At 40.3% G+C, this 15,120-nt stretch overlaps 3 protein-coding genes across 6 annotated transcripts in view; 1 reads left to right on the top strand and 2 right to left on the bottom strand.

The window, feature by feature from the left end:
- Positions 1-122: 122 nt before the first annotated feature.
- On the bottom strand, positions 123-8,841 carry gpr161b (G protein-coupled receptor 161b). 3 transcript variants are annotated; one of them, XM_026294853.2, is made up of 6 exons: positions 8,095-8,832; positions 6,636-7,023; positions 5,046-5,767; positions 4,601-4,708; positions 3,322-3,447; positions 123-2,232 (listed from the first exon to the last, which is right to left on the bottom strand). In XM_026294853.2, exons 2-6 carry the CDS (start codon positions 6,977-6,979, stop codon positions 1,955-1,957), a joined length of 1,578 nt encoding a protein of 525 aa, XP_026150638.1. In that variant the 5' UTR covers positions 6,980-7,023; positions 8,095-8,832; the 3' UTR covers positions 123-1,954. The 3 variants fall into 3 exon arrangements, with proteins under 3 accessions (XP_026150638.1, XP_026150639.1, XP_026150640.1); XM_026294854.2 differs by having other exon boundaries at positions 2,090-2,961; positions 8,095-8,841; XM_026294855.2 differs by having other exon boundaries at positions 2,090-2,966; positions 8,095-8,840.
- Positions 8,842-9,201: 360 nt separating this feature from the next.
- otc (ornithine transcarbamylase) overlaps positions 9,202-15,120 on the bottom strand; it is a 27,631-nt gene continuing 21,712 nt past the window's right edge. The window contains exons 1-10 of one of the 2 annotated variants that reach the window (XM_026294845.1): positions 12,783-12,987; positions 12,529-12,667; positions 12,348-12,429; positions 11,867-11,954; positions 11,046-11,199; positions 10,825-10,947; positions 10,615-10,668; positions 10,379-10,528; positions 10,143-10,280; positions 9,204-10,022 (exon numbers count right to left, since the gene is read on the bottom strand). In XM_026294845.1, the coding sequence (XP_026150630.1) occupies positions 9,963-10,022; positions 10,143-10,280; positions 10,379-10,528; positions 10,615-10,668; positions 10,825-10,947; positions 11,046-11,199; positions 11,867-11,954; positions 12,348-12,429; positions 12,529-12,667; positions 12,783-12,865 (1,071 nt within the window). In that variant the 5' untranslated portion in view covers positions 12,866-12,987 and the 3' untranslated portion in view covers positions 9,204-9,962. Of the gene's footprint in view, positions 10,023-10,142; positions 10,281-10,378; positions 10,529-10,614; positions 10,669-10,824; positions 10,948-11,045; positions 11,200-11,866; positions 11,955-12,347; positions 12,430-12,528; positions 12,668-12,782; positions 12,988-15,120 lie in introns of those variants that run through there. The other variant, XM_026294847.2, reaches the window with a different exon arrangement.
- Positions 13,619-15,120, top strand: part of rpgra (retinitis pigmentosa GTPase regulator a) — a 9,954-nt gene continuing 8,452 nt past the window's right edge. Inside the window, exons 1-6 of the mRNA XM_026294848.1 lie at positions 13,619-13,658; positions 13,927-14,052; positions 14,151-14,243; positions 14,544-14,606; positions 14,702-14,860; positions 14,962-15,111. Coding sequence (XP_026150633.1) covers positions 13,628-13,658; positions 13,927-14,052; positions 14,151-14,243; positions 14,544-14,606; positions 14,702-14,860; positions 14,962-15,111 — 622 coding nt within the window. The 5' untranslated portion in view covers positions 13,619-13,627. The remainder of the gene's footprint in view (positions 13,659-13,926; positions 14,053-14,150; positions 14,244-14,543; positions 14,607-14,701; positions 14,861-14,961; positions 15,112-15,120) is intronic.

The following is a 15,120-nucleotide window of genomic DNA, read 5'->3' as shown; positions in this document are numbered from 1 at the left end:
TGTCAGGAAATACTTCTAAAAAACTGGTAGTTCATTAGCTACAGCCAGACCAGTCTAAAGTACTAACAGCAACAGCTGTAGTTTAAGATACTGCAGGTGGCTGTTTAGTAACTGCTGGTAAATACAAATGGAAAACAATATATAATTTTAATAGAAGAATCTTGACAAAGTTTTAATGCCAATATTTGTTTTAATCATTATTATATAGTGATAATCAAAAGGTTACATAATTTCTCACATGTATAGCTTTGTCTTAAAAAAGTAGTACCTGTTCAAACGTAATATAAAAATACGAGGTAAGACTGAAGCACAAGAACTGTGCTCTACACATTACAAATATCTCCTCAGATTTCCTGCTATGACAGAAATGGGAGTGTTGAAGTGTATAAACTGAGGTAAAAGACATGACCCCCCCAAATGAATAAGACAGTTGTGGTTTCTAATTCACAAACATATCTTCTCTTTCAGTGAGTTGACTTTCAGTAACCAATATAGAAACACACAGTCATTACATGGTCAATTTCCAAGGATCATTATGTGCACAATTTTATGAAAAGTGGGCCCTGCGCGTGCACTTGCATTACCATCAGTATCAAAATGACTTGTTTTAGACTTCACTTATCCATGAGCCCATGTTTGGTACCTTACATGGTCTTTACTACATCACCGCTAACATACTGCTTTATCAAGAGTATGCAAAAACTGAACAATTACAGTTTTTGTCTGTTAAGTAAAAGTGGTTTCTATGAGCAAAAGTACACATTGAATGTTCAAGTGCAATTGATCCATGTACAGTCATCTGATGCAGATCATTTTAAAATATCTGTACTCCCTGTTTCTAATATACTTGTGATTACTGTAGGTACCTGCACAATCAGAAACACATCTCACGCTAAGCACCTTTCTAACATTACAAATGTTGGCCAACTTATTCTGTTCAAATGATGACGTTCAGGGCTGGGCACTACATGGAAACAGTATAGCACTGTAATAATCAAGATTTCATATGATGAATCACCCACTAATTCCTATTCATTCAGTCATGATGTTTTCAGACAAACCACGAAAATCATAGTCAGATTGATCAATAATGAAAATAATAGTTCCAGCCCTACAATTTTTTTTCAATCTGCCAGAAGTATGAAAAGTACAGGTGTAAATAATACATCAAATGACTTTCTGGAACAGATCTATCATTCCTGTTATTTACAACTGTGCTTTTCCTACAGTGACATATCACAATGGTGGATTTTATCAGGGATTTTTAAAATATGAAGTATTGGAGAAAAATGAGTGCCTTTACTATGCAGTGTATTCACAGCAGCTGAGCTTTCCATATGTAAATAAACTGCGACTGTAATGGCAGCATTTTATCTCTCAAAGGACTTTGAGAGATAAAATAATACCTGTTGTTGTACTTATCTGTTGTTAATACCTGTTGTTGTACTTTTGGTACAACCAGTTTTAACAGTCACCAAGTTTAACGAACAACTGGTGCAACTGGCTCCTGTACCTAAACAAGACAGACTTACTTTTCTTGAAGTTTTAAAAGAACCTTAGAAGAGTGCTACAATAGAAATGACTGTCATTTTGTTTCAGAATGCCCAGCCCCAATAAGGAACACGTTCTTCATTCTGAGGACAATAATATTTGGTAGTAAACAAATTACTAAAATGTGACCAGTTACACTACAGTAGTTACATCTTCCTTTTGGATTACATTAATTCATACAAAAGCAATGTTGCTGGGGCCAACATAGTGGAATGAATGATGTGCCTCTTCAAGTATGGAGAACTCATTTGTAGACAGACTTCATTAACTGCACCACAGGGTACAACAAGCTCCACTCTGAATGGTCACATAAAATCATGTTAAGGGTCTGAATTCCTTACAGTTCACTAAGAAGATGGGTCTAGTCCAGAAGGATGTTCAACAGGGGAACAGACAGCTGTGTTCAGGCTGGTTTTTCATCAGCATCCTGCTCTTCATCATCTCTGTCATCTTTTACTATCCCTTCATCGATACTCTCCAGCCTCAGTCTCTGACCATCCAAGTATCTGGGCCTTGATGCTGCCCGCGTTGTGAGCAGCCCCCCTGGCAGATCCAAACCCTCCCCGAACAGAGTGAGCTTGGCATCACTCTCTATTGCCTTTGCCAGGCAGGAGGCAAAGTTGTCAAGAGACTTGTGTACCTCTGCATGGACTTGGACCGAGGATATGTTGGCGTTTTCAGCTGAAGAGGAAAAATGTATAGTCCAGACAGTAAGTGCTTGGACAGCTACACCTACTGTTGTTCTTCAGACTCTGCTTCAGTGCATTCAGTTTGAAATAAAATAATGGATCCTACATTATTGTCAATCTCACTTTAAACCTGAGTATATTTACATCAATATGGAAAAAACAGCTCAAAGGTGGTTGTGGGGTCTCTCTGCCTTCTGTCTGGGGTCGTCACTAAGTGAAATTTGTCTTCAGACTGAGGTCAGTCCATGATATCCCGCCTCTTCACCCTCAACAGTTCTCTGGTTGTTATGGACGTAAGTTTAGCATCACTGCCCTGCTGAATGGTGAACTGTCCTCCAATGAGTTTTAATGAATTTCATCCTGTTGCTTGCATCAACAGTAAAACCATCAATAAATGCCAATGTGGCAGTGCGACCACCAGACGTTCACATTCAGGCCATAACAGAATCAGCACTATGTTTGACAGGTGATGGGATAATGTTTTTGGTCATGAACTGTTCATTTTTCTCCACACTTTCCTCCTTCCATCATTCTGATTTTGATAGAGGGCAATGTTTGTTTCATCTCTTCTGGTTTCTTTTTTTCTGGCCTTTCAGGTTTTGAGTTTGACCAGAGGTTTGCATCTCGTCATGAATCCTCTGTGGTTGTGGTCATGACAGCCTTCTCTTTACTTGATGTGCAATCAAAAGGGATTTGTCTTCACCATGCCAATTATTTTCCTCTGATCTCCAAAGAACAAAACTTGAGTAGTTCATTATCTTTTTAACCCCTAAACCTTCAGCACTATGTGATAAAGGGCTACATCTCAAACAGTTCTTTCTACAGTGATTAACATCATAATCCTGCCCAAATTAAACCTGAGACTTGTCACTTTAATATACAAACTGTAATTTCATTTCAAATTGAATATGCTGAAACCCAGAGCCTGAAGAACAAATGCTTCTATTAAGCAATGCTGCTATAAAACAAATGAAAACTAATGCTAAATGTTTAGTGTGATGTTCAGTTCTGCAAACCTTTTAGTGATTATTAAGTGTCTTCCCTCCTCTCTAAAGGTTTGTGTAGTGGGAAAATGACATACCTTTGGAATGCTCCACCTGGTCTTCAAAGGTGACCGAGCTCCTCCTCCTCCCGGACGGATTCCCATAGTGCTGTGGGTGCGAGGAGCCATCTGTGGAGAAGTTATCCAACAGCATCACATCTGTGCCTGTGAGGAAAACACAACAGCTGGTTAATTGAGAACTGTAGCTTTCATATTTTTTTTTTTTTTTTTTTTTTAGAAAAAACATAAAATGTTCTTAAGTAAAAGAACACACATGAGCTGATAATCAGGCATTTGTTTGCGTAGCACATGACTGTACTTGCTCTATTTACGGTATCATCAACTGAAAACATGAACTGTGAAGCAGGAATGTGAGGCTGACTAACAAAGCTGTGTGAGTATGATGCAATAGAGCTAAATAAGACCATATGCCAATCTTTCAAACCTTGTGTTTGCATGTGCCATGAATCATTTCATCACCTTTCTTATGTTTAGCTCAAACAGTATAGTTTTAAAGTGGGATGGGCAGAATTTTAGTATATATACATAACCTATACAGTAGAGGTCAACTGATATATCGGCCGAGCTGATTAATCAGCCGATTTTTTGCACATTTTAATTAATCGGCATCGGCCCATTTCGCTGCACATTAGGCCGATTTATAGGCAGGCACATCTGCGACCAGCTAAGCGTTGAGAGACGGAGCAACGCACACACTAACCGTGCTCGGTTTACATTTTACACACAGACAGCTTCAGCTAATGATGGCAGGGGAAAACCATTCATCTCGAACGCGTAATGACATTGAAGCGTATTAGAATTGATGCTTTTTGTCTCAACTGCACATTTCTACTTTCACATGCAAATGACTTGTTGCACATACGATTTGTTTACGCATATTCTTAGACTATGGCCCTTTGAATTATAGTAGTGTGTCAACATAAGGATCGTGACAGGTAACCTGCAATAAATCAATCCTCAATAAATGTTTAATTTAAGCAATTAAATCACTTTTTATTCCTGGGAACTTTTTATTCCTTGTGAGATGAAGGGGGAAAATTAAAAATAGGCCAAACAAATCAGCCAAAAGAATCATATATCGGCATCAGCCAGAGAAAACCTGTATCGGTCGACTTCTACTGTACAGTGTGTTTACACCGACAAAAGTGACAAAATTAAGTATACTCAAAAGATAGTATGATTGATAAAACAGTATGTCAATAAGTATATTAGAATTTGTGTAATTTGTGTAATTTTTAAAAATATATATTGTATATATTTTTAAATCATTCCTTCTGCTTCCTGCGTACAAACTCACATGAATCCTGAGTGAAACTGAAGCCAGTATCTCCTGTGCTGCTTCCAGGGGCCAATAGATGCCCTCCCCCAGCCAGGATGGCTGTCAGGTGCGGTGACATACCCAAGTCTGAAAGAAAACATCAACATCTTATGTGATGATCATATAACACATGAAATTATAACACAGCAATTTTGGGTCTCTGATTTAGTATCATAAAGTCAGCCAGATTCTTGGACTGAATTTCTGTCATTTGTCATTTGACTTGTTAGTTTGTAGAATTAATTTCCTGGCAATCAGATTTCTAGCATGTTAGAAATTTTGATGGGCTGTCTTCCAGTCTAAGAACCTCCAAGTCAAATTTCCCTCAGAGCTTCTGTCAAACTGTAATGAGCTTGTTTTAATATTTCTGGTATAGTATTTGTCATGTTGTGGATAAATCTATAGTCCACTGCCAATCTCTAACCTGTGATTCTGTTGGAGATACTGAAGAGTCTGGTTGTCCTTTGCCGAGTGGCGAACGACTCTCTGTAATAGCGGTCCCCAAAGCACATCCCCAGCAGCTCCTTCCTCACTGTTTTATTCCACAGACCATAGATGAGTGGGTGGCACATTGCACTGCAGAAAGACAGCCATGCTACCAGAGTCTCCAGCCCCTGAGAAACACTCCCCTGCCCCCACAAAGCTTCAGTACAAACCACCCCGACATACGGCCCCCAGGTAATGAGAAAGGTGCCTATCACCACTAAGATGGTGACAAAGGCCTTGCACTGGCTTCCTGCATACACAAGGCTCCGCCGGCTACCACTAGAGGAAGTTGAGGTGCTTGAGTTTTTACGTCCACTCCTCTGAGCCCCAGTGGTGTCATCCTGAGCCACGACAACTGTCCCACAGTGGATCTTGCGAGCTTTCATGCGGGCAACTCGGAAAATGACTCCGTAACAGGCCAGCATGATGAAGAAGGGAGGAAGGATGCACCAAGTGACCCAGAAGGCTGTGTAGCTCGGCTCTCTGTGCCAAGATGCAACACATGTCCACTTGTAGCAGTCAAACTCGAAGGTGGACCAGCCAAACAGAGGAGGCAGACAACCCACCAAGGAGTGTAACCACACATACGCAATGACAACAACCGCCCGGTTCCCTGTGATCTTCATTGGGTAGATCATTGGGTAGAGCACTGCGTAGTACCTGTTGTGAAAAGAGAGGGAAACAGTCAGGAAACCCCGAGTAGAGAAATTTAACACCTTTCTCAAGGGAGTTTTCTGTTCCAAGTAACACAGAGACTGCTCAGTGAGTGAGTGAGTGATGCAAAAACAATGTAGAGTGTTTTCCTAAAAGCTGCAAACAGACCAGAAAAAGAGGGGCTTGGCAGGAGAACAAAAACATACACTGTAATCAGAAATTCCCAAAGGTGCAGAGAGTAATTAGGACAGCAGTGAGAACAGTGCAGGCTATGCTACAGGGGGAAAAAAATAAATAAAAACAGGAGGCCTTAGTAACTGCAGTATACAGCCCTCAGTGAGGAAAACTGTTAACGTTAAGTGTTAAATGTTAATAAAAACAAATCTGAAGTGTAATGTGGGTGAATTGATTGGAATCTATTATTTTCATTATTGATTAATTTATTATTTTAAAAGAGATACTTAAATCCTTTGGTCTGTACCATTTGAAAATAGTAAAAATTGTTCTCAATTTCTCAGAGCACCAAGGGAACACGATTAAGCAAACAACTCAAAACCCTAATAAATTACATTTACAATGATACAGGAAAAATAGCTAATCTTGCAACAAGATCATGTTGAGTAGGCCTATTTTCTCTTGATGAATAATTAGCAGAGTCAATTATCAATCCAATCACTCATAATGTTTGTTTATATTATCATAAACTTCATACATGATAATATGTTAATGTTTATAGTATGGTATGCTGTCAAGTGGCCAAATAAAAATCTATTAATGCCGGTTTAAGGACACAACATTTCCAATTTATTCTTCTAAATGATGTAACTAACAGTGATCACTGAGGATCATTATATAATCATTATCCAGCACTAACCTGTCAATGGCGATGGCTCCAAGAGTGAGCATGCTGGCAGAGCTGATGAGCAGGTAGAGCAGGGCAGTGAAGTTGCACCACACCACCCCAAACAGCCACTCTCTCTTTGCTGAGCTCACAGCCACAAATGGCAGCACCAGCATGGACAGCAACAAGTTGGAGAGGGTCAGGCTGAACACAAACTTGTTGCTGGGTGTGAGCAGATAAGGCCTGCGATAGAGGGTGACCACAATCAGCAGGTTCCCCAGGCAGGCAAGGAGTGTGATGGTCACAATAGCGACTGACTCCAGGGCAGCCAGACCCTCACCATTCCCCAGCGTAGTGCAGTTCCTACTGGTGTTCATGGTGAGAGACTGGACCACCAGACAGGTGAAGGAATGGCTGGAGACTGCGGAGAAGCAAGACACTGTGTGAATGAAACTTGAATAGAAGGTTATTACAAAGACGGCATTGTTAAAATCTCACTGGTGTGTTAGCATGTACAGCTATAAGCCATGTGCTATAGTTAACATTTACTTTGACTTTGAAACATAAGTCAATCCATCAGAGTGAACACAAAATCTATATTAATGTTTGCAAATGTTAGATCATTATTGTATTGATATGAAATTCACTTTTAAACTACCAATCGTTTTTATAATTTAATCTTTACAGTCAGAAAAAGTGAATACATGTTTGGCATTTTTGCTGGATCATTTAATTTCTATAACTCTATTATAGAAATCAATTTATTTTAAACTAGTTCAGCTGAAAGACAGGTCTGTATGAGATACATGCAGCATAGCTTCATATCAACAATAATGCGACTTTGATAAACAGACAATGTTCAATGTTCATTTTAAGCAGGTTTCAGGACTATGACTTTGATGCTGCATAGAAAAGAACTGGTACCAGTGGGTATAATCAGTTTTATGCAATACAGATCAAACTAAGAAACACCATGTAAAGTTTTATATATTTAATTATGTTGAACATTATAATAGTTGCTACACGTTTAAGCATTAAAACCCTAATAAATGTTGCAGCTTTTAGTTTGTGCCATGCTCAGGAATGCTGTTTACTGAGCCATCAGTGAGCCACTTACAGGCTTTACACTAAACTCAAAGCCCTGGGGCTAAAGAAAACTGTTGAGTTCAGGTTTTATCCAAGCGAAGGAGTGTCTGCATTTTAAACCATCTACCAGTCATTTAACATTAGCTTCGTTAAGGTGAACTGTTAGTTAATATTCTTTTACAGCAGAAAAAAGCACATTCCCATGGCCCATAAACAATAACTACATCTTTGGAGTTTACATGCTCTCCGTACAGCCCAATAATGGCGCATATTATAGTCATTTTTTACTAAAAGGTGAAAAGTTACCAGCATTACTGGGTTCAGGTCGCTAGCTAAGTTTTAGCCAAGGTTAGCTAAAACTTTCTCCCATTGTCCGCTCCAATAACTGCGGACTATCCCTCTTTACCTGCTTCTGCTCGGGGCTGGGGCTCCACATTTCCTCCTCTGCTGCGACAAATCGTCCATCTTACTTGTCTGTCTCTACGACCGGTAACCGAGAAGCGATCCTGGAAAATCGCCGAAAGACCCTCGACATTGTAAAAGTTTGGAATCAGAAACAGCTGCAATGGCGTCCGCGTCCGCCTCCGACCTCCGCTGCAGCTCCTTCTCCGAGCAGACTCCTCCAGCCTGTGGGTGGTCGCCGAGAGGAGCCGCTCCGCGTCGGCTTTATGGCATTTAGCGTCGTTTCCCTGTGATTACTGTGGCCTGTTATGACGCTGAGTATAATGGGTGTACTTTTAAGCAGAAAGACGACGCTTGTGCTGATAAAACTCAAAAAGTATTTTATTCACCTTCCGACGTCAACATGCGCTTCCACTCGTATTTACACAGACTCTCTAAACACATGCGTGTCTCTTTAGTAAGAGCCTGGTCGTATTAATGAATGAGCTGCTACGTATTATCATTTTTTAATCCGGCTCGACCACCCACGTAGATCAAAGCTTCCCGCACAAACTTGTCATTTTCCGTTATCCAATCAGAAACCGGGAGTTACCGACTTCATCCACGTGATGGCGCACCCTACCGGGATATTACAACCGTAAGCCTGCTGTGCTGAGATCCACAGAGGGCAATAGATTTACATGACATAATAAATAATAATACAATAAAACTAAAATAACAAATAATTAAAACATGAATGTTCTTGTGTTTCATCTATTTGTGATAGATGAAACACAAGAACATTCACCTGACAACAGACGTGCAGGGTGAGAAAACAACTAGAGCACACTGCTTTCTGTAGATGCAGCAATAATGTGTTGTCTTTATAGTTTGGGAATATTAATTTGATTCTCTGTTTTGTTTAATCATTTTAGATTACTGCCAATCACTCTAAAGTTCCCTACTTGTGAAGCTTTACAACTATAAAAACTAAAATGCTAAACTAAAATGTTTTTTAAGATATACACCTTTGCATTTTGTCTCTCATATAGTATAGAGAGAAGAAGAAAACAATGTATCCCACTCAGGTCTTAACACAGTATGTATGATAAAGTGAAAGTGTGTAGCCAAGTCCACTCGGAATTTGTACTCTGCATTTAACCCATCCCAAAGTGCACACATACAGCAGTGAACACACACCTGGAGCAGTGGGCAGCCATCGCTGCGGCGGCCGGGGAGCAACTGGGGGTCTGGTGCCTTGCTCAAGGGTCTCACCTCAGTCGTGGTATTGAAGGTGGACAGAGCGTTGGCTATTCACTCCGCCCCACTGACAATTCCTGCAGGTCCTGAGACTCGAACCCGCAAGGTTACAAGTCCGACTCTCTATCCATTAGGCCACGATTGCCCCCCATACTACTGTAGTCAATTACATTTCACAAACTAATTTCAGTTGTCTACCATGGGATATTCTCACAGTACTGATTTAATTACATATATCTGTACTGTATACTTTGGAGAATAGTCTACTGTAATGTAGTTTCCAATGCCACTGGAGAACATAGTGGCTAAGAGAATGTAAGTAAGCTGAAGGAAGACTCAGATTCTTTTTCAGTAACACACGTTTAACAGACATTAGCACTGTATTCTGCATGCTTGATGCAATCCTTGCTCTCTGTCACAGTAAATGTAGAATGAAATGCATGAAAAAGTCTCTTTTAGAACAATGACACAAGGCAAACAATGCTACCTATGCTCTACAGCTAAAAGGGAATTAGGCAATGCGAAAAGAACAGTGTGGTGATGGTGAAATCCAACCCTGAATAATAGCGTTTGCAGTAGGACTGCCACACCTTACATCATGACAACGTGAATAAAACTCAAACTTATGTAAAATTAAAACTTTGGCATGGGGATCTTTGGACTGTAGTCAGTCAGAAGAGAAACCACCAGACCCTAAAAAAGAGGAAAGACATGCTGATTGATGCCCAGTTAAAAGGGAGGCAAACTATTCTGACAGGATCAAACTGAACTTCTACTCATTTACAACCAAACACATTTTACGAGGATACTCACCATGATCGTCCACTTCCTATTCTCTGCCTCAGAGAAGACGAGTGAGCGGGAGGAGTAGAATACCTGATCATCTACCTCATCTTTCTTACGAGGCAGACAGTGCATGAATATCCAGTCTGGTTTGGCCACACTTCCTGTCTGCAGTGGACCAGAGACCAATTTATACCCAGTGGTGACTCACTACTTTGTATAATGCATAATAAATAGACCCTGTGTGCAATCAATGTACAATGTACCTGCATAGTAACCTGGTAACCAGCAAAGTCTTTGAGCCTCTTTTTCTTCTCCTCCTCCTGTCCCATGCTGACCCAGGTGTCAGTGACTAAAACATTGCTGTCATGGGCAGCCTCCATCGGGTCAGAGGTCAGAACAAGCTGGGTCCCATGCTGAAACAAGTGCAATGTTATAAATTCATAACAAATCCACTGACCTGATGTTTGTTTATAATAATGACACTTGAATGGGATCTCACCAGTTTGGAGAGTCTCTGTGCCTCTTGAATAACACTCTTTTTTGGCTCATACCCCTGACAATGAAGACACCATTTTAACTTAGTTTCTGATTAGGAGTTTTAATTCACATAGAGCCATATTTTTTAGTTATTCAAGCATCTGTAAAATCGCTGCATGCTATATGGCTAAAGAGGTCAAATGTACACAATCATGTCAAAAAAGAGTCAAACCTTTGGAGTTGCAATCTTAAGGTGAACTCCCAGTTTAGCTGCAGTCATCATGAAGGAGTGGAGGACATTGGACCCATCACCAATCCAGCTCACTGTCAGTCCACTAAGAGACCCAAAATGCTCCTAAAAGACAGTGGCAGTAATTTCAAAAACAAAAACTTTGTTTTTATGATTTACAAGGTAAAAGTATGAATAGAATGTTGAGTATAACTAGAAAGTACCTGTAAGGTGAGAAAGTCAGCCAGAATCTGGATTGGGTGGTAGAGGTCACACAGACCATTAATGATGGGGATGGAGGCCTCCTTATCCAGCTTTTCCAGAGTGGCGTGGCTGTACACCCGTGCCAAGACAATATCACAGAATCCTGAGAGAACCCTGTAATTAAGAGTTTAGATATCAGAAAGGTCAAGTACCCAGTGGGATAGACCAGGTCAGAAAATCTGGTAAAAATACCAGATACTAGTAATTAGCAGCAGAGGTGGAAGAGGCAGAGCTTAAAAATACCATACTTATCCAGATTTCAGTAGCTATTCTGTTAGAAAATAGAGTGCATATTTACAGCTGACATCCAAAAAGTGGCTAACACAAAATTAATGTATTTTTATAAGTAACAACGAAGTACAATTGCAAGTAAAACTGTCACTGATTGCAATGTCCACATTTTCTGCAAAATTAGTTCATTACATGTGAGCTGATCTTCGCCAAAGTATCAACAAACACAACATTTCTAAGCTAATAAAAAAAAAAAAACACAAACCATTGTTACCTTTAATGTCTTTATCCAACACAAACATTAAATATACAAAGTAATGGTGAAAAAAGTAATGGTAAGACTAAGCTTCTGATGCCACTAAGTCAAGTGTTAGCAAAGGTAGAGTTCAATCAATGAAGAAATAATGGAGGTGTGGTTTAGAACTACATTGCATGTGTTTATCAGTTTAGAAATATTGGTTTTGCTGATATTTGTGACTTTGGGGAAGATCAGATCACATTTCCTGAACAATTTACAGTGCCATCACTTTTTCTTGCAACTGTGACTCACCTGGATGTGTCTGTATCACTCTCATTCACTCCCAGGTGGATGTCCTGCGAGCTGAGGAAGCAAGGGTGCCCCCCAAGCAAAGCAAAACCTGGAATTATTATAATAAGGCTTCAATGTAAGAATATAATAAGCACAAAGCAACATGCGAGTGCAGGGGGTAAAAGTGCAGGGACAAACAGCTGTGAAAACAGCTGTTCACAGGCTGGGTGTTTTGTTCCAACGATTCGCCAAAAGTCACTGTTCAGCAGTTCTTTTGTGTCCGTATCAACAAAGACTTTTACACAACTGAACACTTGGATGACTGGCATCAGCCCAGCTAACAGTATGAGATGTTATGCTTCTGTTAGATTGTTAGGTCTGTGCAAACATAAACATTTGAAAACTGCCTACTGCTTCTGTAAGATTTGCCCAACTCTAATTTATTGTCATTTCTGGAACCACACAGCACACACCAGAATTTGCTTATATACAAAACTGACACCTGTCTCTGTGGATATTCTTGTTCTGGTGCTCCTCTTCTCAAATATCATTGCAATCGACTTTCCTTGCAGAAGAGGGAGATACTGAGAATGAGAAAATAAAAGTTAGCTTTTTAAATGGCCTGCTTACAAATTTCAAACTTAAAACCGAGGTCACTTAGTTGATTATCTGATGTTAGCTACCTGTTTTTCATGTTTGATCCGATGTTTCAGATCCCCTGACACCCACAACAACCTCTTGATTTCATCTGGGGTGAAATCTTTCATGGTGAGACAGCTGCGACCCTTTAAACTCACTGAATCGAGAGCGGCAGCTCCAATGCTAATAAAAAGTAACAAAGGAATAATGCATATCGTTATATTATTACTTGTACTGAGTAGGTGCATTGCTAACAAAACTTGGAGTAATAGCATGCTAAAAATAGGTACTTTCTTACCTAAATCGTCGTGAGGAAGGGTTGTATAAAGTTTTCAAACATTTGAATACATAACTCTTGACAGATAATAGTTTGGTAGACATTGTGGCTTAAAATGGAAATCCAACAGAAGCGTAATTTCGTGTAACTACTGCTCCGGAGAAATTTAAGACTCAGCCTGTCCCGAACACATGCAGCCCAGGGATTAGAGCCAAACGGCGGCGTGGTCACCACTGACAGGGAGCGAGGCGGGGCTTCACCCAGTAAAAAATCTCGGGGCTTAGTGTCACTGTTTACAGTGGAAAACCGAACGACGAAGGGTTTGGGTTCTTTTTAATACGCATGAGTATGTTTTAGTGTATTTTCATTACATTTGATTGGTAAAAAAAAAAAAAAAAAAACATTTCCAACAGCTAAATTGTGGTTGCTAGGCAACTCGTACAAGCAGCGCTTACATGTAGCTAGCTAGCTTAACTACATGTTACCAGTGTTGGAAATGAAAAGGTTAACGTTATTTTTTTATCTGTTATTCAACAGCACGCGTTTATTTAGTTTTTATTCATCAGTTCTGATATTAGCTAATTAGTAAAATATTAAATAGACTGGGACAAAACGAGCCTGAGACCATCGTTTCCAATGGCTGGAGTAATATTAGGTGTATTAAGAGCCGGATGGGCTTGATATTCTGGTTAATTACTAATTAGCTCAACAAAGATTTAAAAGAAATATTAAATATTCCGGGGTTAGCACAAGCACTGCCCATTTATCTGACTCCCCCACCCCCCTCGACGTCGCCTTCATGTCCGGTGTGTCAGCACCGAGCTCCGCGGTGTCGGTGCGGACCTGCGAGGGGGAGAGCGGCGGAGATGACGGGACAGACCGATGCGGACATACCCGGTGAGAGTATACACATATCTTTAAACCCTCAGCTGTGTATGGATGGTCATATTTACCTTCCCACCATACACACCGTAAGCTGCGCCTGTGTTAAACCTGTTGCTATTTCTGTCAGGCTGCTGCTTAAATCGCTGGGGATGTGACAGCAGGTTGGGTTGGGATTTAGCCGGTGTTAACTTAAGGAACATCAAATTCACGTTCCTTCTACGTCCTGTATAGTTTGATTTTGCACCCAGACTGTCTTATGATGAATCATATGTTTCACCAGAATCAGGAGCCATCTTCACATTTGGAAAAAGCAGTTTTGCTGATAATGAGCCTGGTAAATTCTGGCTGAAGAATAACCACCCAGTGCATATATCTTGTGGTGGAGAGCACACTGCTGTCATCACAGGTGAAAACACTGACTTTAAGCATATTTTAATAATAAACGCTTACTGTGTGCACTAATACGTGAAGTGTCATTAGCTCATCTCTGTAATGATTCTGCAGAAAATGGGAGGCTGCTTATGCTTGGTGGTAATACTTGGGGCCAGCTGGGGCTGAGAATTAAGCCTAGTGTCAGCAAGCCAGCCTCTGTGAAAGGTAAGTTACTTTACTGTAGTAAGGACTTTTCTAGATCAGTTGAATAAATCGCTTCTTAAATCATTTTTTAGGTCTATAAAATATCAGAAAATGAAAAAGCCCAAGTTGACATCAACAAGTGACTTTCGTCAACAGTCTAAAACCCAAAGATATACATTATCAAATAAGACAAAGCAGCAGAGATGACTGAAATGTTTTCTTGTGGCAGTTAATGTTTTGTCAGTTGGCTAATTGTTAGTCTGTCTTAGATATATACACTGAAGCCATTTTTCGTAGCCATAATGTGTATTGTCTTTTCAGCGCTCAGGCTTAAGAAGGTGAAGCTTGCAGCTTGTGGGAGAGATCACACAATTGTCTGCACACGTAAGACAATGAGCAACTAATAGAGTTAGTATTAGTAGTAGTGGTGCCTAAAATTTTTTGTTGTTGTATTTAATTAAGGTTTTGTATATTTATAGGGCAGGGCAGCGTGTATGGTGTGGGCAATAACCAAAAGGGGCAGCTTGGTTTGGGTCACTGCAACAACAATACATCTTTTCACCCGCTGCATCCCTTCTCCAACCGCACACCAATCAAAATGCTTTCTGCAGGATCCAGCACCTCGGCTGCCTTAACAGGTTCAAACAATGTCATTAAGTATCTCTGCTAGCCAAGATGCCCTTCCACAGGTCCTAACTGTAATTGTGTACCCTGTACTCCTGTTTGTTTGTGTTGGTAGAGGATGGGAGGGTGTTCATGTGGGGAGACAACTCTGTGGGTCAGATTGGTTTAGGAGACGAGGAATTTGCAGCAGAACCCAGAGAGCTGACTGTTGGAGAAGCAGTGTTGTGGATCTCCTGTGGGTATTACCACTCAGCATTTGTCACAGGTACAACAG

This window comes from Mastacembelus armatus, chromosome 21 (assembly GCF_900324485.2).
Source record: "Mastacembelus armatus chromosome 21, fMasArm1.2, whole genome shotgun sequence".
NCBI classification, from domain to species: Eukaryota; Metazoa; Chordata; class Actinopteri; order Synbranchiformes; family Mastacembelidae; genus Mastacembelus; species Mastacembelus armatus.
The sequence above is the reverse complement of the archived record's forward strand: the minus strand, read 5'-3'. Positions and strand labels throughout refer to the sequence as shown.